At 42.5% G+C, this 21,695-nt stretch overlaps 1 protein-coding gene across 2 annotated transcripts in view; it reads left to right on the forward strand.

Annotated features, from left to right (window-relative positions):
• The first annotated feature begins 5,140 nt into the window (after positions 1-5,140).
• The window catches only part of SASH1 (SAM and SH3 domain containing 1), a 490,601-nt gene continuing 474,046 nt past the window's right edge, over positions 5,141-21,695 (forward strand). The window contains exons 1-2 of one of the 2 annotated variants that reach the window (XM_032443944.1): positions 5,141-5,247; positions 5,574-6,590. In XM_032443944.1, coding sequence (XP_032299835.1) covers positions 6,177-6,590 — 414 coding nt within the window. In that variant the 5' untranslated portion in view covers positions 5,141-5,247; positions 5,574-6,176. Of the gene's footprint in view, positions 5,248-5,573; positions 6,591-21,695 lie in introns of those variants that run through there. The other variant, XM_032443945.1, reaches the window with a different exon arrangement.

The raw sequence follows: 21,695 nt of genomic DNA on the forward strand, positions 1-21,695 counted from the left end.
AAAAGACTGCTTTGTTTAGGTGAAGTATTGATACATCTGTTTCCCTGAACAATGCATTTCTTGCATTTAGATTTCACATGAAATTCCTTATTGCAATGTTTTCATCAGTCCCCTTTTTCTATTTGTTTCCCTTGCGATGTAGCTTTTGCTTAAATACATCTTCATTTCTCACAAACAGCATCTTTGTAAACGTCTGTCTACTGACAGAATACAAGAGAGGAAGCTTAGGCTAGACATAAGAGAGCAAAGGGAACCAAACTGCAGACTTTCAGTACCTAGGGGAAAAGCAACAGGGAAAGTAGAGCCAAGCCCTTCTTAGAAGTGCTCAGCGAAAGGACACGAGACAAAGGTCACAATTACTCTGACCAGAAAGGACAACAGCATTCTTCCTGGCAAGAGCGGGTCAGCACTGGAAGAGACTGTCCAGTGAGAGAAAGGGGAATCTCCGTCCCTGCAGATTTCAGAAGTCAGCCGGGCAAAACCATATGCAACATGATCCGGCTTTGAAGCTAGTCCTGCTCTCAGCAGGGTATGACTTCCAGGCATCTCTTCTAATCCTAAAGTTCCATCCTTCCTCAAAATGGTACTTAAAATAATGGTCATCTGACTTATTTTTATTTATTTTGTTAATGAGGACAATTCAATCTTCAGAGTATTTGACAGTCAGTATTCATTAGTTAGTGCAGTTCATGAGAGCTGGTGGGAGATACACTAAGATTTGAATTTCTAACATTTATACTTAAGCTCATTTCTTTGCTGAATTTGCACAAGCAATTTGTCCTTTGAACACAGCATTTTTTTGCTCTATGTTCTTCAAGATCAGTACTTCAGAGAAAGTCACAGAGTATTTCCAAACTTTCACCATTACACTCCTTTGGACTTTTTGCCAGTGTACTCCAAATACTGTCAATTAATTGCATTATTTCACACAGAAGTCTAAAGGGCTCTATTTACCTTAACTAATAGCCCAGTTCCTCAAATATTTACCTTTGTATATGAGCAGTTAGTTCCATTCATTGCAGTGAATTATTCACCTTCTGTCCTAGTGGAAACCTTAGAAAAGTATTTGAGAATTTGCTTCTGTTGTTTTAGAAAATTACAGAAGTATTAGCTCACACTCGATGCATCATTCACTGCAACCCAATCGTGTGCTATTCCCTTGCGCTGTATGTGAATCTGAGCTTACTTTTGTAGATGAACAACTTTGCAAATATCTGAGCTACACTTTATTCTTTTCAGACAAATTCTTCTAGTTCTTCTGTACGGGTATTATTCTTCAAGATACTTGTGTCTGGCTCTAGTTTTGGTTCAACCATCAAATACATCGGTTGGTGGTTCAAAACACTATGAAGTACTTAGCTATAGGGAGCAAAGGCCTATACTGCTTCTTTGATGTGTCAAAAATTGAGTGAGTGTTGATAAAGATACTGAAAAAATAAATATGTCTAAGGATTTCTGAGTATATTTGTAAGCTAGCTGTGTGTTAGCTTTCAGCTGCATTCTTATTTCACAGAATCACAGAATCACAGGGGTTGGAAGGGACTTCAACCTCTGGAGATGAGCTAATCAAACTCCCTGCTAAAGCAGGATCCCTATAGCAGGTTACATAGGAAAGGGTCCAGACAGGTTTTGAGCATCTCCAGAGGAGACTCCAAAACCAATTTGGGCAGCTTGTTCCAGTGCTCTGTCACACACTTACAGTAAAGTTTTTCCTCATGGTTCTTATGGAACTTCTTATGTTTCAGTTTATGCCTATTGTCCCTTGTTATGTCTTTGGGCACCGCTGAAAAGAGCAAGACCCCATCCACTTGACTCCCACACATTAGATGTTAATGAGCACTGGTAAGATCTTAGTCTTCCCCAGGCTGAACAGCCCCATGTCTCTCAGTCCCTCCTCATACAGGAGACGCTCCAGACCCCTCATCATCTTTGTGGCCTCCAAGCAAAATGACTATATACAACATCTCATGGCATAGAAAGTGGTTGACGATGGCTTTGCAAAGTCCACCAAATATTATTATTATCTACCTGCTAATGTAATCTATCAGCTAAGTATATACTCTGATAGCACACACTCCAGAACAAATGCTCACGGGTGAAACCATTTTCATTTATTACATGAAAACATACCCAGTGAATGAATATGGGGTGTCCTCTGTTCAAAAGGTACCTAAAACAATGATTTGGTTGTAAAGGTAAAATACCCTTTACATTTGCTAAACAAAACTATAGTAACTATGATGGGTTTTTTTTGTGGCATTGATTGAGTTTATGTTGTACTACATGAACAATACAATCTGACATGCTGAAACCTGTGAGGATTCTCATTTTTTTCCCCTCATAGTGGACCTGCAAAAATGCATTATCAGAAAGAATAGTATTTTCCTGCTGTGTATCTCATCTGGACTTGATTCTTCTGGATACAAGACTGAAATATCTTTCTATCCATTTTTCTGGAAGCTATTACAAACTCACACTGAAAAGCAAAAATCTGGTCCCTACCCTCCAGTACCCAATTAGCTATATGAGAAAAATTCGGCTAGCAACGTGATAGTAAACATTTCTGGACTTGCCCCCCAAATGTGCTTATGTAGATACTGGCTGCAACACTGCAATCCTGTATGATCAATGTGAATTGTAATATATCTTCCCACCTTTACTGTCTACTGAATTTGAAAAACAAAGTTAAGACTGAGTTTGTAAGTGCTGGAGATGATCCAGTCACATGAGGCACTACAGAAGTTAAACTCATTGCGTCACATATTCCGTGGCCCACACAATTCTAATACATTCCAGTCAGATTGCGGTTTGACTAACTTTGATCAGAAAGCAGAGGCCTTTATTTGAATGGTAAAGTATGAGAAGTGGGAGGAGTGCCCTGTTCTCACCTGCTCATGGCAGATAAGAAAATCTGACTTGCTAAGCATCTTTCCTAGGACAACACGGCTGAGATTTTCTCTGGGAGGTTCATCCTCTCTCACTTCATCCATTGGAAAGTAGATACCACAGAGCATTTCATAGCCCAGAGAGGGGTGTTTGCATGAGAGTTGGGTATGATGCCTAATGAAAGAATCCAGGATGTGAAGTGCTAGTTGCTCCCTGTTGTTTATCCTGGAACTTCAAGGCAAATTTACCCGTGTTTGCTTTATCTCATTCCTTCTAGTAGTCAGTGCTCCTTTCATTTAGAAAGTGCTTGTGTTTCAGCTCTTTCTTTAGGCACAATCTAACTCCAATGTATGTCAGGAAACCTTATGTATTGAGGAAAGATTCTCTCATCCTGTAATATATAAACATATTGATTAGCATGCGTATATAGCACAAATATAAATAGTATACTGCAGACAGAAACCAAAAGCTACATGTAAGCTGGAATACAGCATCTACATTCACTACTGAAATTAATCTGCAAATATTAGAAGAAATATTGTTAAATGTGTTACTACCCTATTGATTTTAATACTTCCATATATACGATACAAATGGCAGGTAGGGCCTTGAAATTAGCACACTCTCAGCTTTCAGCTGGATCAATGCTGTAGTTCAGTGCTTGGTGCTGCCTGGGAACTCGCTGAGGATGCCCTCCCCCTTGCCACTGAGGACATCAACCTTCATGTTAGATTTCATGAGGCCCAAAGCATTCCCAGGGACTGATATAAAGAGGACTCATTATTTGTTCCCCAAATGTTTGATTGGACATACTTTTTTTTTTTTATTATTATTATTTTATTTTTTTCCTGAAGCTCTGCTGCATTTAATATGAGAGAAACTCATTTTGTGAAATCAAAGTCAATAACAAACACAACCAGAGACAGCCTGATAACGCTGTAACCTGGGGCTGATCTCTCCAGCCCTGTGGGTGTACACAGGCTCTGAGAGGAGCTCAAGATCTTGTTACAGACAGAGACACGCAGTTTACCAAGCCACAGACAAAGCACAACATTTGCAATACCTTAAATGCCTTCTAAAACCCTTCTAAAATGCATGCAGAAGCACTATAATTCACTATGCAATGCCAGTAAGCCTAATAAATAGGGGCAGTAGCAGTCGGTTTTCCTATCTTCCTCCCACACCACCGGCTCCGGCTCCTGTCCTCAGAACCTCCCTGCTAACTTCTCTGCTCCTGTCAGTTTGGCAGGGTCTGTGAAAAGAAGATAATTGCTGCTTCAATCTTCGGCTCTGGGAGGAGAAAAGGGTTTGAAATATTGTGTGGCCTGGAAAGAAAATAAGGTACTGAATGAGAAGACTTATGGAAGGAGGCTTCAAAAGGAATAAAAGGCCGTTCCTCTCTTTCTCGCCTTTTAGCATATGAAAGCACGAAGCCATATACTTTATACCCAGAGGCTGCATTTTAACCACTTGTAAGTATCTAACTTTCTCAAAACACCGTGCAGTGGTAATGCTTAGCCTGAGAACGCTGCTGAGCTGAATAAATCCGTGGTGAACTGCGATGAATGCCAGAGCACAGGTGTGGGCCCACCTGCTGTACATGAAATAAGTAACAAATAAAACTTCCCACATGACAGCGGTGTCGTGGCACCTGTGGTGTGGAGAGACAGGATGGGTGCCATGACGGCTGACCTCCAGCCATGGTCCCGTGTCAGTGGCACAGCCTGACAGGGCCGGGGCGCTGATGGCCAGCCGCCCATCCCCTGCATCTCTCTGCCCGTTGTGTTCTGGCTGCAGGATCTACAGCGCCCACAGACCGCTGCCCGCCGTAAGTTCGCCTGGCTCGGCTCTGGCCGGGAGCGCTGTGCCGGCAGCGGGCGGCAAGTCGCGCTTCTCGCGTCGGCCTGGCGGGGGAGCTGCGAGCCCGGCATTGCGGGCGGAGCGTGGCGGGGCCGTGCGGCGCCTCCGCCGGCCGCGGGCAGCCCCGGGTCGGCGGAGCGGGGGCAGCGCCTCCCGCGGCTCCTGGCAGAGCCCGCGCCCGACGCTCCTCTCCGCCTTCGGCTGCGACGGGACCCGGTGCCGCTGCCGGCCGTGTGGTCCCGCGGCCGCCCCGGCGCCAACCCAGCCTCTGGCTCCGGGGGGTACGCGGCGAGCGCGGGGAGAGCGGAGCGCGGGCGGCCCCCGCCCTGCCCCGGTCCCGGCACGGCCGCCCCCGAGGGCTGCGCCGGTGCCGAGGGAGCGGCGTGACAGGCACCCGCCGGAGGCAGCGGGAAAGTTGGAAGGGCAGCGGGGCGGGCAGCGCAACGGAGCGCCGGGAAGAGCCGGAGGAAAGCGGCTGGCGGCGAGGCGGGAGCCCGAGGGGTACGGGAGGACGGGCGGCGTGCGGGAGGACGGGGAAGGCGGCGACCTGCCGCGAGCAGCACCGAGCCGCCGGCGGTGCCGGAGGATGCCCGCAGCACCAGCACTGCCCCCAGCCCAACCATGAGCAGAGCGGGGAAAGTTGTGCGCGCCCCGCATGGAGCTGGGCAGCGCCGGGAGCGGGGCTGGGGGGGCAGATTGCGGGCGGAGCGTCTCTCCCCGGTATCCAGGGGGTGGAGGGCAGCGGGAAAGTAACTCGGGAAAGTGAGAGCGATTCCTCCTTATCTTTAACCCCCCACCCCTCCTTCTTTTTCTTCCTGATCCGAAAGGACCCGTTTGAAAGGGAAGCGACGGCCGCCGTGTGCTGACTGGAGGCAGCCGGCACCCTGCACTGCGGGGGAGGGTGCGCGATCCGACGCGGGGTTCCCCCGGTGTGAGCGTGCGGCCAGACAGCGACAGCGGGGATCAGGGAGCGCAGGAAGGTGAGACGGGAGGACGAGAACAGAAACTAACACCGAAAAGAAGAGGGGGAAAAAGACGGCGGCTGCGAATTACAGTGCGAGTGGGTGGATGTGGTGCGGCAGCGATTTGGGATTTAGGGGATGCACTCTTGCACTTGGCTTCTCCTTCGCCCGAGCCGCCCGTCTCCGGTGGCAAGAAGGCAGCGGCGGTACTTGGCGACAGGAGGAGAGGAGGAATAAGCGCGAGGGCTTCGCTGAGCGGTGCTTGCAGTGCCCTGCCGATCTGCTTTAAGGTTTTGATGTTATTTTTTATTTCCCCCCGGTGGATGTCGATTTCTTGACCTTAATTCTGAGTCCTTTGACTCGCGTCGCAGTTTCTGGTTGGTGTTTTTATTACCTTCGGTGAGGAGAGGCGAGAGGGAGGCTGGCTTCGGTGCTGAAAGTTAAGCTCGTCCTTCTTTTGGAGGCAGCATGTGCACCAACATAGTGTACGAGTGGCTGAAAACCCTGCAGCTCCCCCAGTACGCCGAGTCCTTTGTCGACAATGGCTACGACGACCTGGAGGTCTGCAAACAGATCGGCGACCCGGACCTGGATGCCATCGGCGTGGCCGTGCCCCAGCACCGCCGCCGCATCCACGAAGCCGTGCGGCGGCTGCGGGAGGCGGACGAGAGAGCGGCCGGGCTCTACTTCACCTTGGAGCCGCCGCCCGCTCCTCCCGCTAAGGGGCCCCGCCGCCCACCGGGGCAGGACGGGGCGGCCCCCCGGCACCGGCCTGGCCGTGGGGGTCCGGTGGTCTACCCCAGGCTGAAACTGAAGATCATGATCCGGGACAAGCTGGTCCGCGACGGCATCAACCTGAGCAAGCCCCCCTACTCCAACAAGGTAAGAAGGGGCTCTTGAAGGGAGGTGGTGGCGGCTGGATGCCTGCACCTCAGGGCATCCCCACCAGCGTGGCACCGGTCCAGTCTGGTCTGGGGCATGAGGGCAGGGATGGACAGGATAAGCTTCTGGGTGTTTTTGGTTTTTCCCTCTGAAAGTTTTCCACTGTGTTGGTGAGCGATAGCGTCTCCTGTATTTTGATAAAGGTAGCGCTGTGCTGTCGGTTCTTGTTGGAAAAGTGGCTCTCGAAGGAAGCAGTGATGTGGCCTGTGGAACAACTTCTCGTCCTGTATTTATTGACTGAAGAGTGGTAGTGACTGCTGAATGTCAAAACCATTTGTCAGACACTCTGGGTGCAAGTTGGTTTATGTCAAGGACGTGTTCTGCTGGAAGGCAAAGAAGTGGAGGTCTCCAAAGTCTATGTCCCTGTTCGATGAAACCCCAATGTTCATTTAGTTGTTATGTTTGAAAAGTTTAAAACATAATAATAACATGGTCTGGAAGGCATGTATCTATAAAATTAAACAGGCAATGCCATGAATGAGAAAGCAGTTTGAGAAAGAACACAAGGTATTATGATATATAGTTGCTTCAAAGTTCAGAATGAAGCGTGTCAGCAAATTGTTGTGTGACCCAAGCTGCCTTTGATGATTTGAAGTCTGATTCTTTGGTTGACCTTGAGATTGTAGGTACTTTTAACCTCAGAATAGAAATTAAGGAAGGAAAGTGATGGAGAGGTCTGCAGATCCTGGTTTCTGGTGGAGATGATTGCGATAAATTAAAATTGAGAATTAATACTAGCAGCAGGGGACCTGAATGTAAGAATAATGAGTGAAATCCAACATAGTTAACAATGTAGAGGTGCACATAATAAGTCATACAGCGTAAAAAGGCTCTCAGGACTTGTATTTTTATGGGCTTATTGATAGAGGGCCAATGGTCGCTTCTCAAGCAGCCAGCTGGTCTGAGATATTTGTGTTCACCTTTTCCTGAAACATCTGTCTGATGACATTGTCAGAAACAGTGAATCAAATCTGATAGGACAGTGGTCAAGTCTAATAAAAGCATTCTTGAAGGCATGTTTGAAGTCCAAGTACAGCATCTTCTGAAACTTCCTGTGTCATTTCAAAGAGATTTCTTTTCCCTTTCAAGTGATACTTGCTTGGATGGACGTCTGACTGAAATCGCCATTACCTGTCTTACATAAACAAACTTCTGTGAAAGTTTTTGCTTATTAATGAAGCCACGGCTCATCACCCACCTTTGGAACTATGCTTCGATTCTTCCTTTCAAACTTTGTGTGCTCAGAGTCGCCAGTTCCTTCTCACCATCAGAGGAATCCTTTACCTGTCTTCACTACCTTCTTTCTTCTCTATAGGAATTATAAAATTCCAGAGATGCCAGTGTATGACATCAAGGAAATTAAAATCTTAGGCACTGCTTTCTTCTTTAGCTCACCTTGTTTTAATTTGATGGCTTTGATAGTAGTGCAGGTGAGCTGTCAGGGCAAGCTCATCTTACACAGAAATTGTCACTCAGCTTTAACGCTAAAAAGCTTTTTTAAACCTAAATGGAACATTTTGTAGTAGAAGGAGGAACTAAGCTTAATTTCCTTGTTTTAGTTCATCTTGCAGTGTCAATATATTTTGGATGGTAAATGCATATAAACATCATTTTTATTTGCAGTAATAGAAAAACTTTCTCCGTCTTCTTGGTGTGAAGCACTTCACATTGTAGCGTGTTGTAAGAAACCATAAGGCTGGCAAGATCTGAATGTGCATTGCTCAACATGTGTTATTGGGAATGCCACCCACTGTAGCAATCCATCTTGAAAATGGCTTAAAGGGAATACCAAAAGATCACGTCACTGTGCATTATTCATGTGCAGAACAAGAAAAATGAAATATTTTATTCTTTCACTTGGGAAAGCACTGTATTGTAACCATGTCTTTCTAAAAGAAAATCCTTTAGAAGATTGTGGCTATAATTTCCTCAACCCGTATGATATATTTTATGGGGGTTGGACTCGATGATCTCTGGAGGTCCCTTCCAACCCCTACAATTCTGTGATTTTTATATAGAATATGCATTGTACGGAATTCTGCATGTCAGAAGAAAGTAGATTCTCCCCTACATCAGATTAAGAATAGTTTTGAGGTTTAGCTTAAGTTCTTTGTATGTATTTGTTAAAGGGCACATCTGTCTACAGATGGTCATGTGGATAGTGTGGAGTAGGACACCAGACATAGAACTTCTGAAGATGGATTTAATTTGTGCCACTGCACAGCTAACCAGCCTTCTCCTTTCTTGCATGGCTTATATGGACATACAGCCTTCTGATGTTTATGACTGGAACATAAAAAAGAGATGCATGCTCATGTGTATATGTATGTTAATGGCTGCATATGTACGTAGATGTATTCCCCTTGTTTCCTGAAGAATGCTCACTGCATTCAGTTATGTAGTTCTCAGACAATTTTGATGTTTTATCTGAAAATGTCCCTGAGAACTGGAAGTGCTGCTGACCCTCTGTCTTGTTTGAAACCTTCTGTGTGCTTGTCAAAAGACTGAAAATGGGTTTTAGGTGTGGATGCTGAGATGTTGAAAGCATCCTTTTGCTGTTCTTCCGGTGCTGTCGCTGTATTTTCTGATGAAAACTACAGAGCATGGGGGATAGGAAAGCATTGGCAAGGTAAACTTTAGCTTGACTTAGCCTGATCACACCCAGAAGAAATGAGTAACACCTACTTAGCGCAGCCTAATACAAATCTCTTAAAGATGTGCAGGCTTTGAATTCAAGCCATGTGTGTGGGTGACTTCAGATGGGGAGAATTATCGCAAGCCATCTTGATTATTTCCATGAGAATTATAACAAGACCTCACTTCCTCAAACTGAGTCTTCTATGTTTTGCAAATATAAACCGAGGAATAGAGTTGCTACAGAGTTGAACTCCACTGAAGCTGGATTTTGTTCGAGGTTGGTAATGTTCATTAATACTCCAAGCCTTCTGTTTCAGTTTCAAGCTGGCTGTCTCTGTTCAGCTTAGAAGCTTCATGAATGTAAGGAACCTTGCGTGGAAGTGGTGGGCTCCAATGCCTTTCACACAACAACCCAGAGTCAAATGAAATGTCTGTGTCATCCCCAAACATTTTCTCCTTGGGTGTTGTAATTCTGTCTTTAATTAGGAAACTAATTATGCCTGGTGTAGGAATACTCCTAGTGTACTTTTGACATGTAGACATTTTCTGGATGGGTCTGATGGGAGAAGGGAAAAAAAGAAAGCAAACCCTCAGCTTTTCCATTAAGATTAACAAAGGAGAGCTCAGCACTGACCTGAACCAGCAGGACAAAGGCAGTGGAGCCTTCAACCCCATGCAGGCACTCTTATCTTGGTGGGCTAGTTGCAAAACAGGTTGTCTGTGCTGGTTTTGAGCAGGAATAATGTCACTAAATGTCATTGTGGTGTTTGGAAAGCGGAGGAGCGACGCTTTAGTCAATATAAAGACAAGGAGGGTACCTCGTTGTGGAACACGTCAGGAGAAATTAAGTATTCTATTTGTCTTGAATACAGATTAAGTGACATTTAATAGTTTACTAGAATTTCATTACTATTTCTAATTGAAATAAATGGCCTGATCCATTCTTGAAGAATTTTATTCAATTTTAATCTGCAGAGAATTGCAAATATATTAAAAATGAGTGAAAATATACATTCATTAAAAGGTCCCACGCCAATTAAAATGATTTGCTTAGCTTCAATGTAGTTATACTGATGTAGATTTCCATATTTATTAGAGAGAATAAAAACCCTGGTGGGATGTGTGCAGGGGTGTGTGACTTCATTGTCACTCACTGTGCTGTTTGTGGTTATCAGCATGCTTGGAAAACAAGCACTGGAAATTCAGCTGCATTTGAGGTCATAATCTCAAGAGCTAAAGCAGATGTAGAAAAGGAAGGAGTCAGATCCAAGTGAGTTATCTCACCAAAAGCCCAACTATATATTTTTAAGTTCCGTGCTGATGGTATAGCACATATTTGTGTTTCTGATTAAATCTTTGTTTAATCCTCACCATTACAAAATGTGGAATATCTTGTATAAGTTATTTGCTAAGAGGTGAAGATGCCAGCAGTACTGCTTTGTAGCACGCTGATTCAAACTGAGTCTGTGGCTGGATAATTTAGTTAGTGATTCAGATAGATACAGAAATGAATGCAGTGAATTAAAAATATTGTGCTTTGAAGAAATGGCAACGCTCACCCATACTGGAATTAAACATGAACCTTTTTCTAAAGACCTGGCTGCTTTGAAATAACTGCATCAACCCTGATTAGCAGAGCGTTCTCAAATATGCCTTGGGGAAAGCTGCCTATTGACAAAAGTACTAGTGCATTAAGTAGTAACAATATTTTCATGGCAATAAATTAGCAAAGCTACAGGCGATATTCAGGGAGTGAAAAGGAATTTTATATTAGAAAGAATGAATTTGCCTTTGATTTTGTACCATTATTATAATATATATATTTTTAAAGAAAATATGGCACCTCATATATTGGGCAGTTGTTTCAAAGTCCTGATTTATTAAACTCACAAAAAAACAACCGGAAAGGGACTTCTCCCTAACAAGAGGATTAAGGCAAATTGTTGCAGAATATGGATAACACAGCACTGTGCTGTATTTGCATTTGAATTGTTCCTGAATATTTTAACATGTATTCAATCTCCTCTGAAAATGTTGAATGCGAATTTTCCTGGGCTTCATTATGTTTCGCTTTTGAGAGGAGGAAGATCCCATTAGGGTGTATTAAAGGTGGAGTCCTGAGAGAAGCCCCTATCAGCTTTGCATAATTTTCTCTCCTTTTATAGCGCATTCAGCCCTCTAGTGTATTTTCACAGGGGGCTGGACAGGGGAGAAGGGGAGTTAGTGGTCCTGAGCTTGGTGGAAGAGCTGCCTTCCCCTGCAACCAGCAACACCTTCAGCCAGCCTCCATATGGCTTTATATTTGAGGAGAAGCTAAGCTAATATTCCCTGGCAAAAAAGGAATGTGTGCCGGTATGTGTGCGTGCATGTGCTGCACATCAACAGGGGCACCACCACTGGGGCGAAAGTCAAACCTCAAGTTTCACTCCTGAATATCCATATAATTGTCTTGTTTTATCTATGTTTGGTGGTTGTGAACCTTTCTGAGGAGAAAACACTTCTCGGGAAGATTTTTGTTGATGCCGCCCCCAGAGCTTCTGTCTTCTCCATATGTAGGGTGACTGAGCCCATGCTGTTACACAACCGTGTTTATGGAATGCCAAAATCTCACAAAGTAATCTCGTGAGCCATGTTTTTAGTTCTGTTCATTCTATTTATAGCCAATACCAGCATACCATATTTGCCATATGTGTATATGGGCAGCAATGTCCCTCATTTTAGATTGAAGAATTTTCCTCGTGGAAGGAAAGTTGAAGAGTGTTGCTAAAGTCACATGAAAAAATTGTAGACAGGCGAAGTGCTGGGACCAACTACTGCAGGGTCTTTGCCCGTATGTTAATATTAAATGTAAACTCCCCCACGATCTAAGTAAGAAAAGCAGTATCAGAATAAACAGTAGCTTGGATATAATGACAATCAATTATGCTGTTAATTTTGCCTGTTAATTATACCTCATATGCATATATTGTAACGAACAGTCCTTACCCAGTAAGGTATATAAATCCATCTGTATGATCAGAGGCTACCCACAGGTACTATAGAACCCATGTAAAATGCCATCGTGTGGTCTGAAGTGACAGGAGTAATGTTAGCGCAGGTTAGCAGAGAATTTATTGCATCGGATGCAGGAGATCACTTCCTGTCTTGAGATTGTCCCAAAGCAGGGCAGGATGGGTTGCGTTGGTAGGTGGAACTTCTACATTTCTTGCTTTGTCAGTTTGAATGAGACACTTTGCTTTGTGTTTGACAAAGCTATCTAGTTCAATCTCTTTGTCTAGCCTAACACAACATCTCATGTTGATGTGCTTATCTTGACAAACGTGGTTGCTTGTAAGCGCTGCAGGAATTGTCATGTCTTAAAAGTACTTGCGGCGCTTTGTTTAGCAGTGCTGCGTTATTTTGGGTGCAGCTCTGCAGCAGGAGGTGCAGAACTGCTGAACCTTCCCCGACGCTGCACCGAGTCATGGAGTCTGCTAGCTTTGCCACTTGCAGAGAGTAACAAACGCCTCTGAGTGTTTTGCAAAGCAGAAGAGGAGTGGTTTGTCAAATGAAACACAACTGTAACTGCTTTCAAATAACGCCTTGTCCTTGTTCTCACGAGCTCAGCAGTATGTGAATTGTGGTGATACATGCCTCTTGACGGAGTCTTGCTCCTCCGCTTGGTTTCAATCCCAGTGAAGTCAGTGGGGGTTTTGCCAGGGATTTCTTTTTTTTTTATGCCAACTTTGGCTTGAAGTGTTCAAGTTTAAGTCAGCTAACAAGCCTGCCCTTACCAGCTGTAATTGTGATGGGTAAGAGCTGTACAACAGGAGATGGCGACAGAAAATATAGCAATAGCACGCAAAAAGAGGCCAAAATGTTTCAGAGCTTTAAATATCACCATTAGCAGATTGAACAGCAGCAATGCTGACTTATGAATATAGATCTTTACGTGGGAATTAATGTTTGGTAAATAATATCTGAAATCCACATTCATGGATTTTGGCTGCAGTCCAGTAAACAATCGTTTACAATTGTCCTGTCAATAGCTATAAATTAGGAACAAATGGTGTATATAAGGTAAAACTGCACGCAAATGTAAGTCTTCCACAAGTTTCTTTTTTTTCTCTAGATGAACTACATTTGTCATGAGCACTCACACCCTCAAGGTAGGGATGTGATGTTATCGTGCTGCATATGACATCAGTGGGAACATTGTGGAGAAAGTAAGTCCTGTTTTGATGTCTGTGCCTCAAAAAGCATCTTGTAACTTTGGTGTGTTTCAGAAAACAATTAAAAAGCCTGAAAAAAAAGATTGTCTTTCCATCCTGGATAAAGAACAGCTTAAGTATTTTTTTTTCCCCAAGGTTGGCTAAGTGGCCATGATCTCAATACTCCATAGAGCAACAAAAAGTAAATATCTAGAAGTGGACAACGATTCTGCATCAGTGCCCTTGGTTTTTGATAGAGGTTTTTGCCAGGAGTGACTCTTTGTACTGTCAAACTCTCATCCTTTAGGCTCCACATTTCCCAGCCTGGTTGTCTAGTAGGCATTAGTAACGTATTATATATTATCATATTATATATTGTTAATATATATAAAGTAAGTGTTTTTTATTAAAATATGTAAAAGAGGGCAACAAAACCATAAAAAAAGTGGGGTGTGACTCTGTTTTTGTTATACTAACACACCGGTCTGGGGTTTGATGGCAATGGTTGCAGTTCTTAGTGAGCTCTCATGGTGCTCAGTAGAGATTTTTGATGAAATTTTACTCTTCCTGTACTTCATCCTTGAAAATAATTGTTCACAAATGTGTGTACTGTCAACAAGTGATGACATGAATAAGGTGTGACTGTGAAGAGAGGGATATTTCTCTCTGGTGAGAGAGACCTTATGAAAGTCTGGTAAAAAGATGTATTGATTGTAGCTCAGTACATTCCATCTGAAAATTCTCAGGTAAAGTATTTATGTTGACTGAAAATGGAGTTGCAAATAAACAAAAACATCTGTGGTGATTTTTATTTATTTATTTATTTATTTATTTTGCAATCTTGGAACCTATTCTCAAATTTCTTTATTGCAGTGGGAAGCCCAGCTGCATAGTTTTTGCTATTCACAGGACTGTGTTTAGCCAGTTTATCAAAGTGAATAAACGTATTTGCCATAAATTGAGCTGGAACTGCACTGTGCCCTCCCCTTGCTCTTGTTTCAGTCCAGATGGCATTAGTAGTGACAGTTGTGTGCTTGGGGCTTGGCTGGGCCACTCCTCAGGGCAGAGCCTCTGCCATGATGGCATGGGGCAGGGGGAGGTCACATTGTGAGCTGTGCTGGGCCATGGGTTGGGCATGCCTGTCCTAAATTATCCAGCAATTATTAGTTTAGCAGAGGCTTTTTCCATAGCTGAGGAATGGGAAGTATCAGGATAAGGAGTCATCAAGACTTATTTGTTCTTGTGAAGACCTGCTAGATCTTCACATACTGGCTAAAAAGCTCAACCAGAGTTAAGAATGAATGCCTGTTTCTGCTTCTCAGTCTACATTCACTCTTACCTCAACAAGCAGTTGTCATTTTAAGAGGTCATCCTGAATAAACTGAAGGTTTAACAAAGAAAACTGTAGAAATTTTTGAAAGAGAGTCATCAAATATCCTGATTTGGAAGAGAGAGAAGTTTCATTCATTTTATTGTGTAAAGGTGCCAACAATCAAAAAAGGGGAGAAGCAGAGTTAAAGGGAATTTAACTCTGGGAATAAAAGTATCTTTCATCTCACCAGTATTATTTTGTTTTGAAAGAAGCTATTAGGCTTTTCCTGTGATGACTTCTAAACAGCACTTTGCCAAGAGAATATTCCAGAGGAGGGATTTTCACATACGCTTGACATTTACACTGTGGTGAAAAAACAATGCTTTATATCTTGTGAAATAAATGAAGAATACAACTAGTTGCTTTCTTTCTGGGTCTAAAAATTGCATGCAGAGAGGACATACTTAATGCAGTCATTCACAGAATCACTCAGAATCACAGAATGACCCAGGTTGGAAGGGACCTCAAGGATCATGTAGTTCCAACCCCCCTGCCTGGCAGGGCCACCAAACATACACCTTTACTAGATCAGGTTGCTCAGGGCCCCGTCCAACCTGGTCTTGAACACCTCCAAGGACGGGGCATCCACAACCTCCCTGGGCAGCCTGTGCCAGGGCCTAACCACTCTCCTAGTGAAGAACTTCCCCCAAACATCCAACCTAAATCTTTCCTCTTTTAACTTAAAACCATTTCCCCTAGTCCTGCTATTGTCAGCCCTTTCGAAGAGTTTACTCCCCTCCTGGGAGTAAGTTCCCTTCAGGTATTGAAAGGCTGCAAATTGAAAGGCTGCTATTGAAAGGCTCATTGAGTAACAGTAATAAAATTTCTGTGGTATTGCCAATAAAGTCAAAACTAAACTAAATGAAAACAAACCAGAAGAACAAGACTTATGCACTGTATCATTTTTCACCTCTTTAAGAAATAACATTAGTATCCCTAGTAAAGATCATAGAATGGTCTGGGTTGAAAAGGACCACAACGATCATTCAGTTTCAACCCCCTGCTATGTGCAGGGTCACCAGCCACCAGACCAGGCTACCCAGAGCCACATTCAGCCTGGCCTTGAATGCCTCCAGGGATGGGGCATCCACAACCTCCTTGGGCAACCTGTTCCAGTGTGTCACCACCCTCTGTGTGAAAAACTTCCTCCTAATATCCAACCTAAACCTCCCCTGTCTTACTTTAGAACCATTCCTCCTTGTCCTATCACTGTCTGTAAACAGTTGTTTATGATCTCCGAAAAGGTTACCTGAATTCCTCATAGTTTTGGTTTAACAAGTCAGCATTTGAAGCGATATTAAGATATACTATTTGCTCTTTCTATGTTAGAATCACAGACAAGTTTTGCATTGAAAGGGACAGTAAAGCCCACTCTAATTCCAACCTCCCTGCTATGGGTAAGGCTGCCATTCACCACATCAGGCTGCCTAGGACCCCGGCCAACTAGACCTTGAACACCAGAGATTCACAGCTTCTTTATGCAGACTTTACCTCAACTCTCTCTGAGTAAAGAATTTCTTTGAGTTCAAATGAAATCATTCCCTCGGAAAAAGATTTTATTCTTTTTAGTAGAAAGGCACAGGAGTGCAGTGTAGTGGAATGATGGGAACTGCTTTAAATTGCTAAGGGCTATCAGCTGAGCCTGGCCTGCTGCTGGGCACACCCATGTGAGTGGCATCTGCTCATTTATGGTGCTTTTAAGGGTGAGTAGAACCTTAAAGAAGATTTGATCATTTTGGGGGTATTTTTACAGTGAAGTTTACATCATCTGCAATTCCAGTTGCTGTAAGTAAACGTTATGTGTTTGGAAAAGCTTCTGACAGTAGAATGAATTTATCCTTAGAGGAAAGTTGAATCTCTTGTTGAAGGGAGCTAGTACTGATGCTTTAGCAAGTATGTGATAGTGTTGGTTCTGTGCTTTTTTTTCTTTTTTATTTTACTGTTTCTTACAAAATTGGGTGGTTTTCTTCTGAGCTTTAAGTAGTGGTATTACTTCACCTACAAGGGAAGTTGTAAAGAGTTGGGTTATTGCCCTGAGGGACAGTTTCATCATAATGTTGGAAGCTTGCTCGAAAAAGAACTTATATTCTACGTGTAAAAACATTAAAAAGACCTGCTTATGCAAGTATGGGATTCATTAAATCAATTCCTAGGATGCCTAATGGAAAATAAGGTATTGCAGTATGTTCTTTCTGGGTGTCATGTTTTTTTTAGAAACTTGAAGTTGTTGAGGGGAGTTAATTGCTTTATAGACTTTTAAGTGGGTGACATGGAGGTGATAGTTAATAGCATTGACCTAAATTTGGACAATAAGGCAGACTTTCACTTTGATATACTTTTCTGTAGGCTGTTTCAGATAGTGATAAACAACTACTGTTCAATTAACTGTCTATATCAGAGAGATGATGAATAATAAGCAAACAGCAGTGTTTATGGTTTCTATGGATTGAAAGGCTTACAATCTGTGTTAAACGCTCTTCAATGTGTTACTCGTTACTTGAGTCCATTTTTAACCTTTAGGTGTTAAATAAGCCTTAGTTCTGGTGTCAGTGTTTTCTGCTGCTCATATTAACCAGCATTGAAAAAAAAAAAAGAAAAGAACTCTAGTGAGTGTTTAAAACTTAAGTTATTCAGATGAAGAAGTATCTCTGATAGCTATAACTTCTAGTATTCTGTATTTTGCTTTTTGTTTGATGGCCATGTGCTTAATCATTGTTGCTTCAGGATGTTTGATTAATAACTGGTATAAGCAAATATGGCAGCCAGTAAATGGAAGTAAGTATGCTTCGGTGAAGCAGAGCTTGTCAGGGGATGTTTGAGTTTAGAAGTGTTTATAGTGTTTTCTAAACAGACATCAGCACTGGTACTTCTTGCCTAAGCTATGCTTGGCCATCTCTGCAGTGGAATTTGCAAAAGCATCTCTACATAAAATTCTGTTGGGTATGTAGGCTCTGACCCCATACCGTGAGAATTCATGGTACTTTAGCTATTGATTTTTATTGCGAATAAAGGGAAGTGTTTTCTGTTGCTGTTGTCCCTCTTTCTCCCTCTCCTCCCCAGAATCTATAATTCTGCATTCAAAGTAATGCAAAAAGTAAAATCACTGTGGTTGCTGGTTTTCTAGACTTTGTCAAACCTTGATGGAAGTAGCTCTTTAAGTGTACTTCTACTAGCTTCATCCACATTAGGTTAAATTGGTCTGCACCTGTTTTGTTGGTTTTTTTCCTTGCCCTTCCTTCCCCCTTCTTCCAGTGTGGAGATATGTGAAATAAGCCATAGCCTGTCAGGCAGTTCAGTGAGATTCTGAATGATTTTCCTTCTTTTTTTCAGAAACAAAAGAATAAAAAGACGATGCTTAAGATGCTTTTAGGTATGTGGAAGTATTTAGAATGATGGAAATGAAAGAAGTTGATAATTATGCTGTGATTATTTCTTTCTTGATTCAGGGTATTTCTCTCAAAAGGACCGTTCAGCCCATATAAGATGAATAATCTTATGTATTGATTCTTGTTACCTTACTGGGCTGAAACCGTCAAGTAGGAGCTAAACTTGGGAACAAGATACAAGCTTTACTAAAGACATCGTAAGAGCAGACAAATTGAGAAAAATGTTTTTGTACTGTGAGTTTATATATTTTGGAGCTATTTACCCAAAAGTGGAGTTAACTTTCTGAGTTGGGTGATATGGGGAGGGTGGGGGGGGGGATTTGTCTTATTTATGTGTTCTGTTACGCCTAAAGGTAGAAATCTAACAGGTGTTGTAACTAATATTTTTACTTATTATCATTTAAAGTAATGTGATTGAAGGAGTTACTGGCTGGCTGCCAACGTATTTATTTACATTTCTTTCAGAATAACTGGTTTCTGCTCTCTCATGATAATCACATGAGTTCTCAGACCTATAAGCCCGTTACTTGTGCCTATGTAGCCATCTTTGTCAGACTAGAGGTGAATGAAAAGGCCCCAAAGCGTCTGCAAATAACTGTGAACATGTTGATGTTCTTCTTCTGTTCCCCAAAACTGTGCATAAAGAATACTTAGACTATAGTAGGGAGTTAGATGTCCTGACGTTCGGCTAATTGGTCATACTCAGTAATTTTTGTGGTTGAAATACTTGTCAGATAGATTTAAGCCTCTGAATAGTGAGATAGGAGTGTTTTCCTCGGACATCAGCTTGACAAACTGTTTCCTAACTTTAAGTAATGTGACCCCTATAATCTTATTAATCCTTGATGAGCTAAGATGTCTTTATTGTTAAAATTGTTTCTTAGTATCTTACCTAATTTTCCGTATTTCAACTCATTTTGTTATTTCTTTCTATGTTTTCTGATAGCAGGGTTTAGATTTCTTGAGAGTTCTGCTGAATCCTACACAAATGTCTGGCAATTAATGGTCCATTAATTAATGAATTAGTAGTTAATGAATCTGCCTTTTTTAGCTTTTTTTTTGGGGGGTGGAGGGTGGGCAGATGGCCTTTCTAGTGTTCTTTCACTCACTGGTCTGAAGAGGTCTGAGAACTTGCTGGTGTAGGGCAGAGCATTTGTTATTCCTTCCTGTTTGTAACCCTTTCTGTACTGCTTACATTGTTGGCTCCTGCCTTGGGTCTACAACAATCCTTGAGTCCTTTAGGTGGGAAAGCTCACCATTGTTTGTGAATGCAATAATGCAATGATCCATACCCTGTTGTACTTTTGCTCTTTTGTGCCTGCTGGATAACATTCTTGTATGATCAGACTCCCTCTGTTTCAAGAATGGATTCATTATGATTTCAAATGCCAGCCTCGTGTGCATTAGTGCTACTGGTTGAATGTGTCCCACTGATATATAAAATAATTTCATTTTTATCATTCGTATTAGTACTGAAAGTGATCATTGTGATGAGAGCAGTCCCCTGGAAAACTTATCATTATAACTCTTCAAATTTTTGTCTTTTGTGTTCTGTAGGCATTTCACAAATATTTTTTACTAGTTATTTGCATTTGACCTAGTTTGTTAGTATGAATGGCTTCTGAAATGGTGTAAAAAGACTTTCTGAAATCAAGACTAGAGGCATCTAGTTATTTCTGTTATGCTGGGAGTTTCCTTGTCTGATAAAGAAGGAAGTTAGATTGATTTGGCATAATTAGGTCCTCATAAATCTGTGTTGTCCATTGTTTTGTCACCCCTTGATTTGTGGAAACAAAAGCCTGTCTGGGTAGGGACCAGTAAGATTTTCTCCATGTGACTTAATAGTTTTATTCCAACAAGCACAGTTTTTTTTTCGTCTTCTGTTGTCTTTATACATCAAGCTAGTCACTGCTCTTCCTGGCTGTTAAAGCAGGACAGCATGCTTTCTTGGCACGCAGCAGCCCATATCCTTGAGTGCACTCCAGCATTCCCTGCCTTCAGTCCCTCTTCACCCTTCACTCCATGCCGCTAGTTTAGTGACCATAGCTCTATCTAACCTGTAGGTGAACTCCTGTGCTTGTGCCTAAAGAGTGTAAGGTCCATAGGGCACGCACAGACACATATGTCTAATTTGTGTTTCAGTCATTGCTTCTGCTTTAGTACTGGAAATAGGAGTTGAGAATAATTCTGTGCTGTCCTGATGTAGTACTTGATCTAGCAGCCTATGGTGGCGGGGAGTTGGAACTTGATGGTCCCTGGAGTCCCTTCCAACCCAAGGCATTCCATGATCCTGCAGTGCCTAAGGAGCATAGGTCTATTGGTACTACATGAATATGCATGTGGAAAAGTGAGGTCTGCGAAGGATAAGCCTTTAGACACCTGCATAAATTCCTTCCTGGGGAGTGCTTTGTGTGCTTTGAATGTGGCTGAGCGTCTTACCTACGTATGCATGGTATCCATTCTATAGTTCAAGACACAGCTGAAGAAAACAGCAATGTGCCTGGGTCACAAATGAATCAGGATTAAATTTCTAAACCTTCAGACACATTTTTATTCTGTGTTAGTCTGACTCAAATATAAACTATATGAAGCTCTTTCCCTACTGAACGTGTTATGTAAAAATAAATGTCTGTTCTGTGTATCCCTGCAGGCACACTGACCCAACTTGAGGTCGCAAGGGGTAGGACTAATGCTTTTATTAAGTCAGTCCCTTGCAAGGATTTCATTCTGTGTGAGTGACAAAGTGGATTGGCTTCTCCCAAGAAACTCCTCCTCTTCTGCAGTTTTTCTTGCATCAAGACCTCACAGTAGATTATTTTGCTCTTTTTTATGTGTTGTGTCAGTGACAAAGGCTCCAGCATGGCCTGCTGTACAAATATGAGCAAGTGAGTGATTGATGCAGGACTAGAATTATACGGCATACTGCAACTTGTGCGTAGCAAAATGGCATTTTTTCTTTTGTCTGAGTTGCGCATCTTGCTATTTTGCTAGAAATCCAGATTCATGCTTCTAATCCCTAGGACTTCCATCCTTTTGTAAATCCACCTAACTTGTCCCTTATGTGGTACTGAAATTCTTGAAAATCTCTTCTGATGTTAACAGCAAATCAGAAATGAAACCTCAGATAAAATTATTTCTGAAGAGTTAGTCTTTATTAATTGTGTAATAGCCGTATGTTTTGAACATTTGTGTACTGTAGTGCTGCAAAGGGAAGAAATGAGCACTTGACTATCACAATTGAAGCATTTGACCTGACAAAAATTAATCATTCCATGACCATAAAACAAGTTCTCAGTTGTTGTATGTGTTGCATTTTGAAATGCAGCTTTTGTAATAAACTGGTGAGGGATGTCCTGTTGAAAGGATGCAGGTTCTTGAAATGCTTTGGAGAGTTTGAGTGCACAGGCAAGAGAAAACCAGTGCTAAGTGACATTTATGTTTCTCCAAGCCTTAACAGTGG

Source organism: Coturnix japonica, chromosome 3, assembly GCF_001577835.2.
Source record: "Coturnix japonica isolate 7356 chromosome 3, Coturnix japonica 2.1, whole genome shotgun sequence".
In the NCBI taxonomy this organism is placed as follows: domain Eukaryota; kingdom Metazoa; phylum Chordata; class Aves; order Galliformes; family Phasianidae; genus Coturnix; species Coturnix japonica.